We start from the raw sequence: 20,759 nt of genomic DNA on the forward strand, positions 1-20,759 counted from the left end.
GGCTCTAAAGCTGCTGACCCTTCTGTTCTTCAGCCCTCCACAAATAAAATCTGGGGAAAAGATTGATACAGGCTGTGCAGGGCCATGTGCCACATTGGGTTGTGATGTAAAGACATCAACTCTTATCACGACACACTTTGTCACTAAGAAAGAAACACAACCTCAGAGGTGGCACAGAATATCGGTAGCTGGTAAAAGTGCCTTTAAAAAATGCCTGTATTTCTCACTCTTCAAAAAGTTTCCCATGCCTCAAGCCCATACACATTCTCATCGGTAAAACATCAAGTTCTTGGCTTCAGCAGGTAACAGAACTTAGCTCCAAATATAGTTCAGCATTAAAAAGTGAAAAAACTTAGTCCCCAAACCACACTTACATACTTACATGTTACTCTTTTCACTGAAGTATTCATTAAATTGTGAAAAAGAAAAAAAAAACAACAACAAAACCAAATAAAACAAAATGAAATGCCACCTTTGTATTTCAGAGTACAAAAGGGGCAAATTTACTTTGTTTTTAAATCTTCATAGAGATCTTTCAAGCAAAAAAAGAAAGTCAAAAGATACAACACATTGTGATTCACCAAACAACAAAGCTGACAGATCCGTTTCTGTGCAGTGTTTTATGTCAACTGTTCTCAATGAAAATATTTTACAACAGTAGCAATTATCTCTGCATCATACAAAATACTCTAGCAAGACCAAAACAACTTCTGCACTGATGAATCACTGAGTAATAAAAGCCCTCTTACTTCTTGGCAGGCCTTAAAACAGAATTCTTAGCAAATGTACAGCTTTTGGCCAGGTACAGGAATGCAGGGGAATAAGAAAATGGGTGAAAGCTACTGAAAACCTGCAGCACTACTGGAGTCTGTCAAATCATACGTTTAAGGAGCACTGCAGTGCATGCAAACGTCTCAATGTGCTTCATTTCCTCTCGTTTTTCTGTATTCAGGTGTAAGGTATGTTAGCACCAATTATTTAGAGTGATATGGTGTCACTAAGTCCAACTTACACAGGGCTCTGAAGCAGAAGTACAGGAAATATGATGCAATGGAAAGTAAGTGAAGCAGTGAAGCAGGGAAAACGAAACCTGTGTTTATAGTATTAGGGCATGAAGAAAGTCAGGAAGACAGGAAGAGATCACAGCAGAAGGAACTGGTGTGAGACTGATTTGCCTATTCATTGACACAGTTGGTTGATTCACGAGATGTTAAAGTAAAAATGAAACGGACCCATCTCCTTTTTAAAATGAGGAACTGAACTTTTTCTTTCTAATTTTATGAAGCTAACAGAACTACTGAAAACTAGTGATTATATGTGTATTTGTAACTCACTGAAGCTGGCAGTATTTAAAATAAACTATGTCTGAAATCTCTCTCACACCCAAAGAAGAGAAAACAAGGGGTACATCACCCCCATAGAACAGAGCGCTGTCCTTTGACACACTAGTGTGGCACCACTGAATATTTCACAGAGTGTACCAGAAAGCACTCTTCCCATCTCAAAAAGATTTCCACAAACCATAGAACAGTTCTTCTAAAACAAGGATCGGTGGGTAGCAAATTGCCTATGGAAACAACCACATCGATGTTTTCTTTCTTCTGATATATTAGAAGTGACAAATGTTGTGTTTACAAAAAAAAGGACAAAAGTAACCCAGAATTATCACCATTTTTCAAGTTAGCGTTTTTCCATAAATATTGGGCATTTGCACCATCTGAACTGGGCTGCCCTGGTGGAAGTATTTCTACATATTTATTCAGGTCATTCTCCCACCTGAGGTTATAGTTGTTCCCTCCTTGTACATCCTCTCTGTCTGGGTGAGAAGTGCTGTCCAGCAGCACCCATCACTGTCAGCAGCTAACACCTACGCCAGCAGGCACTGCTAAATGAAGGGCACGTGGCTGCAGACAGACAGCAGACATTTTCCTGGGAGCAAGCCGGTCAAAACCCAAGCAGTTCTGGTGCAGAAGCTCTGTAGGTGCACTGAGCTCAGGCACAGCAACATGCCCGCACACATACACAGACTCCAGACTGCTTTGGCTCATGCCCAGCCAAGCTCACGTCTGCCTACAGCAAGCTCTGCAGACGCACGTATTTTTTCAGGCCCCTCACTACTTAAATTCAAAATGTAAGAACTTAGTCAGAAAATATCCCTCCTAAAACAGACGTATTCTAGAAAACACGTAAACAGCGGGAATGTTGCTCATTTTGCAGGATACCTGTCATGTTCATTTGTTTCAAGAATAAAGCCAGTTAGATTTTAGGCATATGGGAATGAGTCATTGCTAGAGAGGCTGGAGAAAAATGAAAAAATACCAGATTCATCTGCGCTGTACAGAGGACGCGGGTGACAAGAAAAGCAATGAGCTGCACCCCTCAATCTATATTAAGCCACTAATTTTTATGTTGCTTCATCGCATGTGAACTGCGTTCAAATACCCAAACTTCAGAAGAGAAAAATGCAGCTTGTCCAGGCATTCTGCTTGACAATACGGTGCTCAGAACAAATGAAATCTGTTTTGATGTATTCCTGCTATTTGTAGCACAGTTATACCCCAGATAAAGCACATACTATCAGGAGTCACTGGTGCTACAGACCTCAGAAGTACAATGCAGTATTCCAGCTGCTGAGAAGCACTCACCTCTCACAGCAGGTCATTCTTGTGAGCTACGAGTCCTAGAAACCTGATTTGAGACAGCCAAAACTTTCCTCGGGGCTCAAGTTCACTCAAAGATTACATACTGCGCTCTTATGAAGAGCCTGTTCTGAAGGCACAGGTTAATTCTACTGCTCTACTTCAAAGTGAATAAACACATTTTATTTGTATTTGAGTCTGGTCTGCACACAAGACCAAGCTGACCAGCACACATCTGCTGAACTACATGGCGTAAAACAGGACACCTCTTTCAAGAGGAAAAAATCTTTCCTGCTGACATTAGATACTAATGAGTGAGGAAGAGAAGTTTGTGAAGAACAAGGCCTACGAGGCAGCTTTATAGGTGATAATGCTTTTGTTTTACTGGAATGCATTCAACAAGAATACGTAAATATGATCTTTTATACCAGGCTTACTCTCTTAACTTAAAAATATTATTATGACAAACTTTATGAGGTAACTCATGATGCTGAAAGAAAAAAGGTTGCAACAGGATCATTTAACAGGAGACAGCTTGCTTGAAACTAAGAATTAATTCTTCTTCTCTGATGGTCTCTGCTAGACTCTGGACCCTGTTTTCTACACTGACCTTGAAGAACAGTATCAAGTAACTACAGAGATCCCCAAAAAATGCAATGAAAACCTGAATTATAAGGAGTGATCCAAACCTCTGAATTTATTTATTTATGTGGGGCAGGGGAGAGAAGGCAAATTGAAGCAAGCACAGTACATAAGATATTCTACAAGCTGGCAGAGAGAGGGAGGAAGTAATTTATTTTCTGAAACCATGGGGGATAAGCAGGAACATGCAGTTTGCAAGATATCAAGCCAAGAAAGATACTATTAAACTTCTCTTTAAGGTATGAAATACTGTTGCTGTCTTTTGGAGTCTTCTCTAAGAGACTAGGCAAAAATCTCTCAAGAAAGATAAATACACCTGATCTGCAACAGTATACACCTGATGAGGTCCTGTTCAATCCCCAGATACACAATGCTGGCTGTGGAAGAGAACTAGTGATATTTTTTCTTCCTCAAAAGCACAGCTAAAAAACATCTCATACTGCCTAACGTATGTATTTACAGTGAAATTTAATTCTTCTCTCCTTAAACAAAAAAAAAGTCAGTCATTACTACAAATTAGGAATCAATGAAAAACAGATTGGCAGCTTAAGATTTAATGATTCATGAAACAAGCAAGAAAAATTGAAGAGCTGATCTAATAAACTCAATGTCATGCTGCATTTCCACCATCTTTGCTACAGAATATGCCAAGTAGAAATTTAAAACGCTTCTTCCCTTTTGGTTACAATTTCCTAAGCCTGGTTTTCTATCCTGACCACAATACCATATGTGATCGCCTAATGACAATTGCATCTGGCAGACAGACAGCCAACTCTAACTCAGTGGAAAATGGGATTAGCTTTATTAGCAGGCTCCTAAAAACCCAAGTATCTGTTTACTCCTCTACTTTAAAAAAGAGATTAAGAGTAATCTAATATGCGACGCTAATCACAGTACTTTTATTTAAAATTATGCTGAAAAGATGCAATGTTCTAGCAAATCCTGAAGTAGGAAAAAACACAATTCTTCTGCCTTCAGAGAACCTTTCAATTTCTTCCCTCAGCTAGGATTTACTGGACTTTACAGATCATGAAATACAGCTAATTTGATTAGGTCTAAAAAAAAATAAATCAAAGTCAGTGATTTAGATTTGGTTTTATTTCATGCTGATCTATATTAATGCAACATGTGTGAGGCTTGCTCATTTAAACATATTGATAAAAAGAAATCTGGTTCTAAAACTGCAGACAATAAGAAGGCCATTCCAAGTAATTTCTTGTGACAACCATCTTCCATCCTTAATGGAAAAATGCTTATAGATTACAGAAGCAACAGCAACTGCAGTTAACAGCAGATTTATTCTTTAGAATTACTAGTGAAGACAATTCTGCCCCCAGCATTTTTAGGGATGGGACAGAAAATATGACATTGTTGTTAAACAATAAAATTTAAATAGATAAATCCCCACAACCATCAATCCAGTATGGAGACAAACACAGACAAGCAAAACATGCATGTTCTGCTCCAACTCAACAGCAAAGTTCCATAATCTTTCAGCCCATCTATTAATTCACAAATAGATGGGAAGAACAAAACTTGGGAGAGGGGATGAAGAAAAGACAAAGATGATGACTCAGCAATGTAATTCATTAAGATTAAAAATGCTTCGATCTACAACAAGTATTCCATACGTGCGTGGGGAGGGCCTTACATCTGGTATGCAACAAACAGGTAACAGTTGCTTTATTCTTAAGAATGAAGGACAACAGAGAACTGTATTTTTACTTTTAAATAAATTCCAATTCATGTAAGTGTACCCACTTTAGTATTTTTACATGTTATTCCACAAAAGCTCTTCAACAAAGCAGTTTAGAGGTCAAATAAATATTATACTCACTGGTAATGTACCCACGATGGACCAAGGGTTTTCTTAAACTGAGTGAGTCCCACAATATCAATGTAAATGAGTTCTACAACTTTATCTCCCTGGGTAGGACAGCCAGATCTGTTACCTACAACCTTCTTCATAATCCTAGATGGAAAAAGAAGGAACGTGGAAAAGTATTACTTTCAGATCAACCTTGAAATTCATGCTATATTACTTATACCAATAATTCACCTTTTCACACAAGCCTTAGTTTTATCTCTTCCAAATCAGTAACTATGTAAAAACATTCAAATGCTGAAGATCCTCAGCATTTATTAAAGAGCTGCATATGCATCAGTAAAGAGCTAATTTCACTAAAAATCCCATCCACTTAAAAAAAAAAATAATAATATGATCTGAATGTTTAAAAATAGTGTTCTGAAATGATTGGAAATAAATTTCTTCTATTGGCAGCTTGATGGAATAAGAGCTCTCTACAAAATGATGCTGTCATGTTATAAAAAAATGAAAGCTACGGAAAAGGTGCATGTTCCCAACCTTAAAATAGCTGTATTATGCCTAATGCTGAACGTCTCATGCAAAGCAAGACAAAGATGAGTGAGGCAGCAATGTGACCTAACATAAGCAATTAACTACATCAAAAGTAATCTGTTTAAAGGATTAAAACCTCTATTTTAAAATCAGATACTGAGTGAAGAATAGTAAAAACTGAAGAAGAGGACACAGAATTAGGATAATCTGTAAAACTTCTTACTGCAGCTGGTTAAAGCACCTGGAATGTTAAAGAATAAGCTGCTTAGTCTGAATTTTACAGCATTCATTTATGAAGTCTCATGAGCCTGAAGCTACAATGAAAACACATTATCCTTTTATAGCACATATTTAGCTCATGAAAATAATCTTATTGTCTGTTTAGTGAATTATCACTTTCATTTTATGCTTCAAGAAATTATACACTTTGTTAATAGAAGCTTCAGGAGTTTACAATTTCCGATTTTTATTATTTTTTTTGTATTCCAGTTTCAAAATTGAAAGTAATCTCCTTACTCCTTGAGCTCTGCCAGAGAAGCTGAAATCCTGATGTCATGGCCCAGTAAGTAGAGAGATGTAATTAAATCACTCCACTGGACTAATTCACCAAGTGGGCCACCACTAAATGCATTCTCAGCAATCTTGAATCCAGATTCTTTCGTCAAAAGCCCCAGATGAACAAGAATCTGAAAAGAAAAGTTGTATGTTAGTTACCAACATTAAACATGTAACTAGCATACTTCACAGCATTTTCTCTCTCTTAAATTCCCACTATGGACACACACAAAAACCCAACCAAACAATGAAGCCAAACACACAAGAACAACAATCAACAACAACAACAACCTAACACCTCCACCCTAATTGGAGACCCTGTAAATAATTTAATTCTGTAATAGATCTCTGGAACAGTAATTGTAAGAATGTTACTTTATTCTTTTGCACTATGATATGCCAGCAGATCAGTTACAAAATGCTTAAATCAGTGTTATTCACAAAACAACATGTAATTCTACACAGAAAGTAAGTTGTGGTTCACATTAATTTCTTTTGTTTGAATAACCACTTATATTCTCAAGTAGGATATTCTTGCTTATGCAACAGGACAGTTCGGTCCAGGAAGGGTATGTTCTTTTGGATGAGCCATTAAGGAACTTGGAAAGATTGCGTAAGAATGACAGGATGCTTTATCAACCTTTTTTCTGCACTGCCACTGGAGGAGAGTTTTCTCTAAAGTTCCTTGAAATCTGTGCTTGCCTTTCTAATGGAGCACAACAGCTGAGTTCAAACACTTCGCTACACATCTGGACTACTCTTTGAGTGTTGATACATATAGTGCCAAACATAAACCCCAAACACCAAAAACCTTATCCTTCACTCTTTAAAAAAGAAGCAGCATTCATAAAAACATCTTGTTCTAATCTCTGCTCCCAGAAGAGAACTAGACACATTAAAATGAAATCACCATATGTTTGCAGACCTTAAAAAAGGTCTTTAAAAAGACCTTAAAGGACTTTTAAAAGCAAAGAATAAGCACTAGAGCATCCCATCAAAACTGCCTGTACAGGACAGTGCTGCTTTTGTTTATTTCTGAGTTTCTGTATTCTCAGATGTTACATTTCTTTAATAAAACAGGCTGCACTGCTGCTTGAAAGAAAAGCATTGCTCCTTGACAGAGAGTGAGCCTCCACAAGGACTGTGGTAAGTGACAAACATGAGAGCCACAATATGGAGCCCAGGTCTCCTGCAGGGACTGAGGATCGCAAGCACGAAGCAGAGCCACAGACAGGCAGCCTTCTGAGGGGACAGGAACACAACTCTGACTGTCACTCAGGTTTGGCTCCAGTAAGCACAAGGCAGGAAGGGAAATTTCTGTGTTTAAGAGCTTCAGCTTTATCTTAACTAATTGAAGTAATTAAAAAAAATAATTCAAATAAAATAGACTTTTTGATTTCAAGAGTCTCACAGACTTTAACCTGGACTCACTATAAGTCAAAAGAGATCTGATTGAAAGTTGTGATCAACTTCAAGCCCACTCCAACCCAAACCAGAAAGATGCCACGTAAGATTTTAGTTGTGGCCAAAGGAAATATACAACTGTTGTTTTCTACAACTATTTAAAACATTCCATTGTAATCAGTCTGTGGTAAATTTATAGTTCATTTCTTTAAAACCTTCTGCATAACTTCTCTTTTATCCAAAATTAAAGATGTTAAAAAACTTATTCAAAGACTGACTTACTGGATGTATACAAACACAAATCCATTTTACAAATAATTCCAAACAACAAAATACTCATTGAAAAGAGACAAATGTACGAACATGAGCCTTTTACTCATATTTGGTATTCCTGCTCCAAAGTTACTTTTGGAAAATTTAGCTTAAGTAAGGCAAATGTTTGCAAGTGGCAAGTGCTAAAAAAATGTTTTAACTTACCTTCTTTCGTTTTCTCTTCTCCAAATTTTGCTTTTCTGCAAGTGATTTAATTGCTTCAATCCAGGTATCAGCCATTCGTCTGATGCGTAACATCATCCACCTGAATTCCTCATGCCGTGACATCATTTTGTAGAGAGGATCAAAGTTGATACGAATTTCAGCCTTCAATTAAGTCATTAAAACAAACAAAAAGACAATGTTATTGTGTGTACCTTTCAGAAGTGACGAAACTACACAAACATGAATTGTTCTTTACATTATTTGGTGTAAAAAAAAATAATAAATAAAAGCAAACAAAAAAGGATAATGCTTCTTATGCTAAAGTCAAGATTTTACTTTGCAAATTACCTTAGAAGAGGTTGTAGCAAGGTGGGAATTGGGCTCCTCCCATGTCCATTTAAATGGACATTTCTAAGCCATATAAATTACGGTTATTTTTGTTAGTAGTACTTATTAGCACTGGAGTATATTTGCAACGTTTCACCATGTATTTATTTCTGCAGTACAAGATTTAGTTTTGTTCATGTGTTTGCAAAGGAGGCTAAAAGTATCTCTAGGACACAATATAAATTCAGACAATTACACTGAGGATTCAGATATCATCATGAATCTTCAAAATACAAGGAAGGCTCTTACAATAACATTAAGGCAGAAACATTGCTACAGTATTCCTTTAAAAAGAAATATTCATTTGAAAGCCAGACTGATGCAAAACAATTGGTTTTACAAAGTATGACATTCTACACCAAAATTCTATAGGCGATGTTCATTTGCAGCCCAATAATTATCTTAAAATACCTAAGTGCTACATAATTAGGCTGTAACAGTTTAAAAACTCTACTGCATACTGAGTTATTTCTCAAGGAAAAAATCAAAACCTTACAAACCTGAAATTTACATAGGCCTCTTCTGTTACAGCATTGTTTTATATAAAGCCCAGATTTATGGGATAATAAAAATAGATAGTTTCACATATGGTCACTTAATACTGGGGAACAGTCTATAGCTTTGCAAATTTTCTCAGTATCTGTGTACAACGCTACATAAACTAGAACACTTGAATGTTTTTAGTGGAAATCTGCCACCAAGACTGCAGTATGACTTGAGAAAATATGTGACGAGCTACATATACACAGTCAAGGAAGCTGCCCTTCAGTTTTGAGGAGCTGAGGAATAACAATAGTAAATTCTAGTCTTACTAGCATTTATGTGGCACAGGCTTCCAGGGTCTTTTGAGTGAACAATTACTGAACACCCATGTTTTAATGTTTTTCTTACCACTGTTTTTTGATCGGTTTCTTCATTAGGATTTTTTGCTCTCCAAGGTAAACGAGGACACCAATTTTCAACCTGCAAAACAATCAAATTAAAACAAACAATTCTATTTTACTTTCAGCTCCTCTACCAAACTCTGACTGCCTTTATGTTCCACTTTCCTATGGTTTGAATACAACATCAGCTGATTAGTAAGTCACTGCATGGCAAAACCTGCCTTCTAAGAGAAGCTTAAGAAGACTTTTTGCAATTCAATTCTACTTTAACCTTGCAAATTTGCAACTAAAAGTAGCATTTAGATATTCATTCATGATAATGAATACATAACAGAAAACCCTTTCAAGTCAGAGGTCAGCTGCTAAATGCTTTTTCTGAGCAGGTCCTAAATTATTTTCAAAAAGCACTGAGTTTTCTGTGCTTCTAGACCTTACAAAATATGTATTCTATATATACACATTTCCCATCTGCCTAGGATATCTCTATAAAAAGACTGAGAAAAAACAAGGATCAAAAAACAAGGATCAGAGTTCTACCTTGTAGAAATCTAGACAAAAAATTGAAAGAAAGATGACTTCACCAAAAAATCTTATTTGATAAGTAATAGGATTTTAACTTAGGTAATGGTATCCGCAAGTACTAGTAGCCATAATTCTGAGAGAAACAATCCATGCAAATACAGTACTACCACTGTCTACTAGAAAAACAACGGCTAGTAGGTAAGGAAGAAACAGCAAATGGACACAAGTCACTGAAACTGCCTGCGCTTTCCATAGGAATCTCACTTGTCCTGTGGAATCTGTACAACCCACATCAAATAATCAGCCCATTCAGTGTTGTGAAGGAATTTCACTGTTGGAGGCAAACCACAAAAGCACAACAGGAACAGAACTGTATTGCAAAAAGGGAGGGTCCCTCCAGTCACAGACCTGTAAGCCTGAAGCATTAGAGATTGATACCTTAAGACTGAATGATTGCCTAGAAAACCAACCACATGAAAATAATAAATTAGCAAATATCACAACCTCATTAAAAAAAAGAAATGTATCGAGCGTAGTTTTCTTTGACAAATTATATAAAAGCCTTAATTTGAATGCTATGAATTCATCTACCCAACATACTTAATGCAATGTTTGAAAGCCACGACATGAACAACCTTGTTTGAAATACCTGATTATTCATTATCTCCAGCTCTGGAAGGATACTAGAAATTGTAGCAATTAACAGTCCTAACTTTAGCTGTGGAATCGCTACTAGAAAACAGTTGTATTAAAAACTGTACACAGTCTCAATTTCTCTCTTCTCCTGCCATGGCTTTGTCTGGGACAGAGTTAATTTTCTTCACAGAGGCTCACCCAGTGCTGTGTTTTGACTTTTTGATGAAAATAGCAGTGATAACACAGCGGTGTTTCAGCTGCTGCAGAGCAGGGCTCACCCAGAGCCAAGGACTGCTCAGCTCCTGGGGCTGCCCTGCCAGCCAGGGGCTGGGAAGGGACACAGCCAGGACAGCTGGGCCAGGCTGCCCAAAGGGACGTCCCGCACCATGGGGCATCATGCTGAACAATACAGTACCTTTGTGCTTTTAGTAATATTCCATTTTCCTTCTAATCTAAATCAAAATGCTGCATTTCAGCTCAGGGATGAACATTGCAGGAGTAGACTCAAGGATATATCACAACTGGTCTAGCATTCATTTTTTCCATATTGGCGTTTAGTCAATTCCTCTTTTCGTTTGAAAACAGTAACAAAAAAACAACTACAAAAAAACCATAACTTGGCTCACCAGAAGATTTTTAAACACATACTCTTCGAAGCATTCTGGTTGTCTCGTTATTTTCAGGAGTGGTAAATGCAGTAGGAAGAACGCAGAGGCATTCTCTTATAGAAAAAGGAAAGGATTTGCACATTTTGCTAAGCCAGTGGCTCACAAAGTGAGAGCTGTTAGATGTGGGATAATAATGAACAGGAGCACGCGGAAAGCAAAGTTGAAGACTAAAAATGTGATGTACAGGAGGAGGGGAAAGAAGATAATCACTGTATTAACTTAATCTACTGACTCGTGGGGAAGTGGGGTTGGAGAAGCAAAGCACAACTGACACACTCACCAAGCCAGGTGTAACCTAGCAGTGAATTTCAGGTAGTTTTGAGCAATAACCAGCAAAGGCACACACGCCTCCAGGAAGAAAACATTATGATGACCAAAACAGCCAAAATGCTGTTGTGTTGATCAAAACAAACGTGAATTTTGCAGGCAATTAAAGAAAGAACTGGAATTACGATGTAGCGGTTCAAAGAGAAAGTGAAAGGAAAATCAGAAGGTGATCAGAGCCACGGCAGGGCTCAACACACACTGCAGCTTACTCAGAAGTTACTTTCAGAACACGGCGATACCATCACAGACACAGAATGAAGAAAGCAGCAGTGAAAAGCTATAGTAGAGAAGCCCACGCACGCTGTAATACCTGTGCTTATAAAGGTGCCTAGCACTCAAGAAATATCAGACTTCTAACGAAGACGAGGTTTTCAGGGGGAACAGAGAGATTTCTCTGTTTCAGGTTCTTGCTTCCCTGCTCAGTGCGAGCAACAGATGATCAATGATTTATGCTCTTCGGCAGCAGAGAGGGATTTCAGCCTAGGCAACTACACAAGTTATCTAAAACTTGAGAGGCTTTGTCAAGTTACTAGAAAGGGAAACAATAGCACTGACAGGCTTCGACTGCAGAATGTAACAGCCTGTTGATGTGATGTTACCTACACAAGAACTATCAGGCTGCTAAATTTTAATTGCAGCTTTCCTCAGGAAACACAACGATTGTATTTTCCTATGCATTTCAAGTAAAAAGCCTCCGGTTAGCCATGGTTTTGGATGGCAGCAGCCTTCCAGTACCTGCAGGGGCCTCCAGGAAAGCTGGGGAGGGACTCTTTGTCAGGGATGTAGTGATGGGACAAAGGGTAATGACTTTGAATTGAAAGAGGGGAGATTTAGATCAAACATTAGGAAGATGTTCTTGAAGGTTGGTGGGGCACTGGCACAGGTTGCCCAGGGTTCACAGAGAATAGCACAAGGATTCCTCTCACTCAAAATGAAACCTCAAAGGGTTCAGTAATTTCCTTGGTTGCCTTGTGTGACCAAATACGGTCTGGAGCAGACAGTCACTGTGCTCAGCAGTTCTGCGCAAGCCCCACAGTTGCTCGTCTCAGCTTCAGCCCAGTAACCACTGCCAAGCCAACTTCTCCGAAAACAAAGGGAGGTGCTCTGAGCATCCTTCCGCATTGAAATGATCTCTCAGAAATTGTGTTTTACCTCTTGGAGCAGCAACCTCCAACTATAAATGTGGATGAAAACCATTCAGATTGGTTTGAGTGAAGGCCTTTAATCTCCTTAGTCTTATAGCCAAGCACCAACAGCAATGCCTGCTCAGGGAAAAGACCTGATGCTTGGAGCTTCCTTCTCTCCCATTGCTCTCACGGTGCCCAGAAGAAGTTTTCCTATGGGACCCATCAGCTTTTGTTGAAGCTATGAGGGATGAGACAGCAATGTGCTGGGGAACATAAGGGGTTGAATTCAGGACTTGTGTTGCAAAACATCTTCTGGAAGCTGCTGCAGTGGGACATGAAAAAAAATACTGCCTTGGTTAATTTTAGACTGTACCACCTAACTAATGAAAAAAAGTGTGCAGGAAATGCAACAGCACAGAAGTGTACCTTGTCCTGGGCCAGCAATCTTTATGATCATGTGGCAGATACAACAGAAAAAATCCATGTGGATACACATACATACACACATATACATGATTATAAATAGCAAGACTACACAGAATGTGCATAAGGCTGCAGTATGGAGTTACAAACATGGTATTGTTGCTTGCTGTTACAGATGTTTTCCTTGTCACGGGAAACGATGACAAATGATTACTTTATCACTAAAGCGTGTCTAGATGAAATCTGTCAGAAATGTACAAACACTGCAGCTTTGTGTTTGTTTAGCTACAGATAACCACATGGCCAAAAGCCACAAGTCTGAACAAAAGGAAGGAGGGCAGCAGTATTTGTTCAGATCTTGCCTTTCAACTTGTTTATGCATTTTACTTGATCATTTAAGAAAAAAAAAATACATAAACTAATCCCTGAAGAAGGAACTGGGACTTCTCTCTGTGCTTTCCAGGACAGCCTTACTCTCCCTGGGTTAGCATCGGTTCTTCCTCTAGCTTCTTCTCTCCATAGCAACTGAGTGCTCTGCTGTTCTGCATGATTGGGCAGGAAGGATGTGATAAAGCCCAGAACAGCAGTTACAGGAGATTGTTGGGAAGCAGCAAGTGCAGATTTGAAGACTGCCCATTTTTTGGATGAGTGATACAAATGCTAAGCTGTTTTTCAGAGCAGACTATATTTATCTTCTCCTGTCATATTTCTGACTAAGAACAGCTGTGCCTCCTGTAACTAGCATTGAATTCAATGCAAATCAAATGCACTGGGCAGCCTTTGATCATGCTCAAGAGACTAAGTCCACCTGAGAAGCCTAGCCTCTCCTGCCTGGTTCTGAATCACAGTAGACACAGCGCTGTCTACAGCATATGTAGGTTGTACATTGGTTGTAACCAACCTCTATAAGGTTGGGTTACAGGCTACTTTAGGAGCCCCAAATTGCTACACAATTCCTGGTATTAGTGGAAAGTGCTCTGAACTGCTTAAACTGAACTATAGAGTTAACATGAAAAAAAGAACAAAACAAACCCCAAACAAACCTAGGCAATCAGAAAAGTATCTCAGAGGCTTTGCAGCTTTCATCTGTTCCAATAATTCTTCCTCAGAAATACAATGAAACTGAGGAGATGTCAGGCTTGCAGTGCTCAGCTATATTACAGAGCAAGGACCTTGATTACACTCCTAAAAAGCTGGCAAGCGTCTGTAGCACAGGCCACTCTGAGCATTTCCAAACTGAATGCAAGTGTACTCTGCCAGAGGCTCTCCACATCCCCAGCTTCAGGAGGTCCTTTATATTTTCACAGAGAGCACTAGTGGGAGTTGGACAAAGCAGGAGCTGAAGGATACTCGCTGAACACCTGGCAGTAACTTCATTTTGGACTCTTTTGAAGGAAAGGTGCAGCACGTCTACGGGGAAACTAAAGTGCGTTTGCACTTTGGGTGAGCGGAGTTATTGCTCAGTGTAATTCAATCCACGGCGAAGCGCTGCTATTAACAATCTTCTGTCAATAAGAGCAGGAAATAAACAACGCTGCAGTACGTGGTGAAAAACTGCATCTTGAAATTTATTGGACAGTACGCAGGTAGGCAGAGAAGATAACTCAATGTTCACTTAGAAAACCCATTTAGGTATTTGAGACAAATGAAATGCTACCTTTGGGAAGGTGACTTTCTCTGCTCCTCCAGAAGCCGTAACATCTACATTTTGTTTAGCATTTGCTCAGTGATACATAATCATTTTGAAGATGGGACAAAAGCTGTGGTGTGTAAGATGACTGCCAGCTTGTTCAGTGAAATTGAGAAGCACATGCAGGTAGTGTTGGGAGTTTGTTTCCACGGGCAATCCCAAACAGTCTCTTATCTAGCTTCAGTAACATGTGCTCAATTTTATCCCTCTCTTACACTGGCATCCTCCAGCAAGACAGAAAAATAATAATCCTTTTTTAAAAAAGTGCCCAAGGTAGAAAAGATAGCTGAGCTCCAATCTCCCAAATCCAGGCTGATTTGGGGACAAAGTACTGAATATCATCAGCATTTCAATTTCTTAGGAACTGCAGAAGTTCAGTTCAAGCTTTTTGCTAATTTACATTTCAGACAAGAATGCTATTTTAGGTTTTTTTTTTTTTTAGTTTTTTTTTTTTTTTTTTTTTTAAGTAATGCTTTAGTATTTAAGGAAGTTGGTGTAATGTTACGTTACACTGAAGAAGTGGAAATCGCTAACTCACCTCATTGTTAGAGATTATCTAACACATGCAGCAGCAGTTGGGGAAATGAGACTTCCACACAGAAGCTAGTAAACTGCAGTAAACTAGCAAAACCACAAGGATTTAAGGAACCTGCATAACTGTAATTACCAGATGTTTTCACTATTTCACTAAAACATGCCTTAGACTACAGCCTGCATTGTGGGAACAAGTCCACATTGAAAATCACCTTTGGTCTGTATTGTTCTGCTCCACCCCTTCACAGCATAAAGAATAATATTACTGTAAAAAAAAAAAAAAAGTGTTGGTTCTATGAAGTCTAGAGAGCTAAAAATAAGAATTCTCTCCAGTGGTATACTAGGAAACACAAAAGCTACAGAAGTTTCAAAGACTGGTTGCTGAAACAGCTTTTTAGTCTTTTGAAGTGTTGGATCCACTTTGAAAAAGAACACCAAACACTGCACTTGCACCTGAAAGGTGAGTTTGGGATCCAAAGCCTGGAATCTTCATGATAGCTGCCCAGCTCCAGCATCAAATCTCAAGGGAGCACAAAAGAGCAAAACAGAGAGAGCTTCCCTGGGCTGCAGGAACTTGCACCACAGTCACCAGCTGACCAGCAGGCACAGCAGCAGTCCCGCTCCTGGGTGGCAGGCAGTCCTCTGAGGACACAAATGTCTAAATGAAGGAAAGGAGCAATAAGATCCCTCCACCTTTTGTTGTTATTAAGCTGGGAAACTGTGCCAAATTTATTTTTTAGAAGATATTTGCTCAAGTTAAATTCATAAGCTGCAAACTGACATTTTGCAGTGAAGCATGTTCTTGTACTGTCCAGAAATTCATTCTGACACATTTCTCACCAGAAGCAATGCTAACCATCAACCAGTGTGGCAATGACATAGTGTTAACCAACTGGCTTTTTTCATAACTAAATAAGGTTAGAAGGGAGACCTCTTCTCAATGGGTAAGTTTGTATCACAGTTAAAAGGAAATCATGCTGCAATTATTCAGAAACCTTAGTTAGCTTAACTTCCTTTTCAACTTTTGCCATTTCTAATCCCTGCCTTGCTCTTTCTTTCCAGAAAACACAAGTCTGGTTTTGCTATTCAGGACATTTGTTTCTCCTCCAGTCTTTCAAAGGCTCCAGCACAACTAGAGTACTGCACGGTTGTGCATTGTCCACCAGGAGTGACCTGGTGCCTCCAGCAAGGCAGCTGGTTTGAAGTACAAAATCCTTATAGCTTTACCTGCAAGTCTGTACAGGATAGAGCTTTAAATAATAAAAGAAACTAAACCTGAACGCCTTGGACAGCTTCTTGCTTTCCCTCTGCTGCCATGCTCGCCTCCCAGTCTGCTCAAGCAGCCAAGACACCAGAAGAGAAGTGGAGAAGAGCTGTTAAGCTCGCTGTCGATGACTCGTACTCCTACGGGAGCGCCGTCAAAAGCAAACCAGAGGAGGCAGAGCTGCTAATACTTGCATTTGTGCAGGCTCTGCAGAAAAGATGACTTGGATTTTCACTGTGCTGTTTTTGTTTTGCAGATACACGGTGACAACATAACCAGGGTGTAGGACAGTTTTATTCCTAGCTGTGTTTTTACGGCTTTGCATAAACCATGGGCAAATTACAGTGTCTCTGTGGTTCTGACCCATATTACACAATGAAAAGTAACATTCTGGGCTCCTCTGTTTATAGGTTTGAAATCACTTTACTAGAGAGAGGTGAGTTAAACATATAACATCCTAATAGAATTGCTTTAGAAGATAAAATCAGATCCCGAAAAAGTATGAAAGAGCACATGTGCTTGTCACACTAGATTGTAGAAGTGATTTTAAGAGCAAAAGTAGACATACAAAGATAATCAAAGGGCTACTGCACCTCTCCTATGAAGACAAGCTGAGGGCATTGGGGTTGCTCAGCCTGGAGAAGAGAAGTCCCCAGGCAGACCTTAAAGCAGCCTTCCTGTACCTAAAGGCAGCTACAGGGAAGCTGGGGAGGGCCTCTTTGTCAGGGGCCCCTACGATGAAACTTTAAACTGAAAGAGTGGAGTAGATGTAAGGAAGAAATTCTTCTCTATAAGGGTGGTGAGGCCCTGGACCAGGCTGCCCAGAAAAGCTGTGGCTGCCCCATCCCTGGCAGTATCCAAGACCAGGCTGGATGGGGCTTTGGGCAGCCTTGGCTGGTGGAAGGTGTCGCTATCCAGGGCAGGGGGATGGAACTGGATGGGCTTTAAGTTCCCTTCCAACCCCAACCATTCTGTGATTCTACACGTAATTTAATATTGCCTTTTCAAACAGAAGATGTATACGCAACTATTTTATTCCTAGATAGTTACCTTGAAGTGAAAAAAAAATCTTAACAGTAATAACCTGCCAGAACCCTAACACAGTTTGATGTTTTAAACCAGCGGTTTTTACTTGAGAGCTCTGTAGGCACATTTATCATTCAGCTGTGCAACCATACTATAAACTGTCAACTCTTCATCCCTGTCCACTTTGACAAATTACTCTTGCAGTAGCATTTCCAGTTATCCTTAGCAGCCAACACACCTCATAAATCCACATCATTGTAGTGTTATTAGAATTTCATTTCATGCTTGCATTCGCAAACATTTAAGCTTTCAACCTCTGCTGCTGGGCATTAATCATGGAATTAATCATAGGATTAAGAATGCCAAATTTAAACTCAAGGTTAATAACATGCTCAACCAATATTAGTTTTACATTCTGCCATGGGGACAAAACTTCCAAAAAATATGTAAGGCCTTAGTCTGAAGTTCCCAAATATACCCACAGACAACGGTGCTAACTGTACCTTTGTTCCATCAGGCAACAAGTTGCCCAAATTCTACGTTTCTTCCTAAAGAAAAAAATCAACTTCCTGCACCCTTGTAAAAAAACACCCATTTGCCCTCTTGTGAAGTGACACAAGCCTTACATTGGAAAAACATCTCCTTTAATGTATCTGTTACCTTGGCTTAAATTTTAAGAGAAATACTACTAAACTTCCAAAATATTACAGGTAGCAGAGCAGACTGTAAGGACAGAAGCATGGAAAAGGCCTTACAACTATGATATTTGTAAAAGTATTTGATACATTCTTATGCACACAGTAGGCAGTTTATGCAATTTAAAAATTATTTCGAATAGACTAGCTTATTTCACAGCATTCTGAAAACTCAAGCTGAATGAATCCTCTTACACCATTTAACAATTACGAGATACATTTTATCCACAAGCAAAATAAAAAGAATTTTCTCATACTACTTCCTGCTAGCTGTGAACTTAAAAGCAAAAGGTCAACAACTCATAGAATAACAACTGAACTGTAATTTATTCATATATTTTTTTTTATCCAGAAGGTTTAATGTTTACTGACTAAATGATACAATATTTAATGCTATGAAGTAATACAGTTCTGCCTTGAGTAGTTTTAAGTGGTAACTTTTCCCTGTTCCTGAAAGTTTGATTCAAAATTTCCCTAAAAGCCTTGAAGCTTTAGCGGAACAAAATAATTTAAGTACAACTTCTGCTTCCGTAACCAAGTTCCAGGTGCAAATCAGAAGGCCCTTATACTAGTTTCTGTAGGCTCAGCAGTTCATTTGAGGAAGGTACTATCTACTTGGCACTGTTTATGAGTATAACACAATGTGGTCCTGATCCAAGACTGCAGGTCCTGCCTGTTGCAGCTGAATAGCTACCACATGCAATAAAAAGTGAGGAAAGAAGGGTTGGGGCCAGTAGGAATCCACAACTGGCACTACACCTTCATAAACTTCATCGGTGTGTGAAGGAACAAGTGTTTGTGTGCCTACAACGACATCTTCCTACATTCACTGTTATGTTCTCAATAAAGATACACTACACTAAATAGCATTTCACTAACGAGGAATAGTATCTGATAAGGAACCTAACAAAAATTCTCAGAAGTTATTTTTTAAGAAGATTCTGTACTTAACATTCTTTACATATCATTACACTTTAAAAATGGATCCCCTTCTCAAAGGCAAAAGAAAGTTGTTTTTGTCAACACAAGAGTATTTCACAAACAGCCTTCCTGGCAAGCTGAGGCACATGGTTTTAGAGTGGGAGAACACAGTACTGTAACTGATGCACATAAGAAGTGGTTATCTGTATAACCACAAGGTACATCTGCATTCTGAAATATACGACATCAGGAGCAAGAGCTACTCACATTTTGCCACAGGGATGAGCTGAAAGATCAATTATGAAAAGACTAACAGCATCAACTTAGTTTTCAAAGCTGATGATCAAACAGAAGTTTGTCACAGAAAATACTGTGACTCAACAGGAACACAAAATAATAAATTTGTCATTTAAGAATACCAGATTCTCACATTCAGTTGACAGGTATTCTCATTTTTAAGATACATTTGCATTAGAGACATGAAGCACCAGCTGGCTGACAATATACTACTGCACTAATAGAAATCCACTAAGGCTACAACAATCTTTTAGTAGAAACTTCGATCAGCTTCAGATGATTACGAAACCGTACCTTCAGCTTTTTTGAAAAATAACAGGATAAATAACACAGTCATACTGGATCTTTTCCTACACCAGCTTTATAGCCCATAAATAAATCAACACTAAGTGCTAGCAATGTAGTGAGTCAAATTTGTGATAAAACCCAGCATTTTTTATTTCTTCAGATGCGTGTTTTGGACACGCATTTAACTACTAATGCTGCCTAAAGCAGTGCCCTGAGAAGTTCAGCTACAGCAAGCTGAGTAACTGAACAGAATCTGCTTTCATTATAACTGAGTTACTCATATAACAGACTTACTGTTTTCATCTCTGATACAGAATTTAAAAACCCAGCCCTTCCTCCTGGAATCCTGCAGAAACTGTGTAATTAAAATCAGTTCACAGTTCTGTAACCGCACTGGCTCTCTCAGTTCTGTACAACTGGGAAGCCACTAGGCATCAGAACTTCTACCTAAGTCAATTGCCGTAAATAATCAGAATTTTACTATTAAGAAAGGGGTCAAGTCATCAAATACATTTGACTATTTCTGGCATACACACCACCAACTAGTGACAGAGTTCACAGTGAGTCTTGTTAGCCATAATTTCTTCTTGGAAAACAAGCATTGCTCAGGAAATGAGAGATCCATGGAAAAAAAAAAAAAAAAAAAAAACAACCTACAAAAACACCAGGGCAAGCACCTTATTCAGCTGTGTGCAAAACTGAGCTTTAAGCAGGAAGTGACCATGCTTCCTAGGAGGATGTACTACCGCATACCACTTCCTAAATTTCACACTCCAAACACCTCCCCCTAAAATTCCTATCTACTGCTACCTTAGGAACTACATAGAAGACAACACCAAGCATTCAGAGGCAAGGATCTATGACTGAACTTCACACTTCAGTTTTATAGGGTATCTTGTGTGGACTCACTGAGCAGTCGCTGTTGACTTCACTTCAGTTACAAACATTCAAATTCTCCAATGCTAGAAACACCTGGTAGACTGAAGAAAAATAG

The 20,759-nt window shown here is 38.8% G+C and overlaps 1 protein-coding gene across 4 annotated transcripts in view; it reads right to left on the reverse strand.

Annotated features, from left to right (window-relative positions):
* The window catches only part of MGAT5 (alpha-1,6-mannosylglycoprotein 6-beta-N-acetylglucosaminyltransferase), a 116,781-nt gene that overhangs the window by 33,628 nt on the left and 62,394 nt on the right, over positions 1 to 20,759 (reverse strand). For all 4 annotated transcript variants that reach the window (XM_082763171.1, XM_082763173.1, XM_082763172.1 and 1 more), the window contains 4 exons: positions 9,355 to 9,426; positions 8,077 to 8,238; positions 6,157 to 6,326; positions 5,119 to 5,253 (listed from right to left, as the gene is read on the reverse strand). In XM_082763171.1, coding sequence (XP_082619297.1) covers positions 5,119 to 5,253; positions 6,157 to 6,326; positions 8,077 to 8,238; positions 9,355 to 9,426 — 539 coding nt within the window. The remainder of the gene's footprint in view (positions 1 to 5,118; positions 5,254 to 6,156; positions 6,327 to 8,076; positions 8,239 to 9,354; positions 9,427 to 20,759) is intronic.

Source organism: Aythya marila, assembly GCF_965140915.1.
Source record: "Aythya marila genome assembly, chromosome: 6".
NCBI classification, from domain to species: Eukaryota; Metazoa; Chordata; class Aves; order Anseriformes; family Anatidae; genus Aythya; species Aythya marila.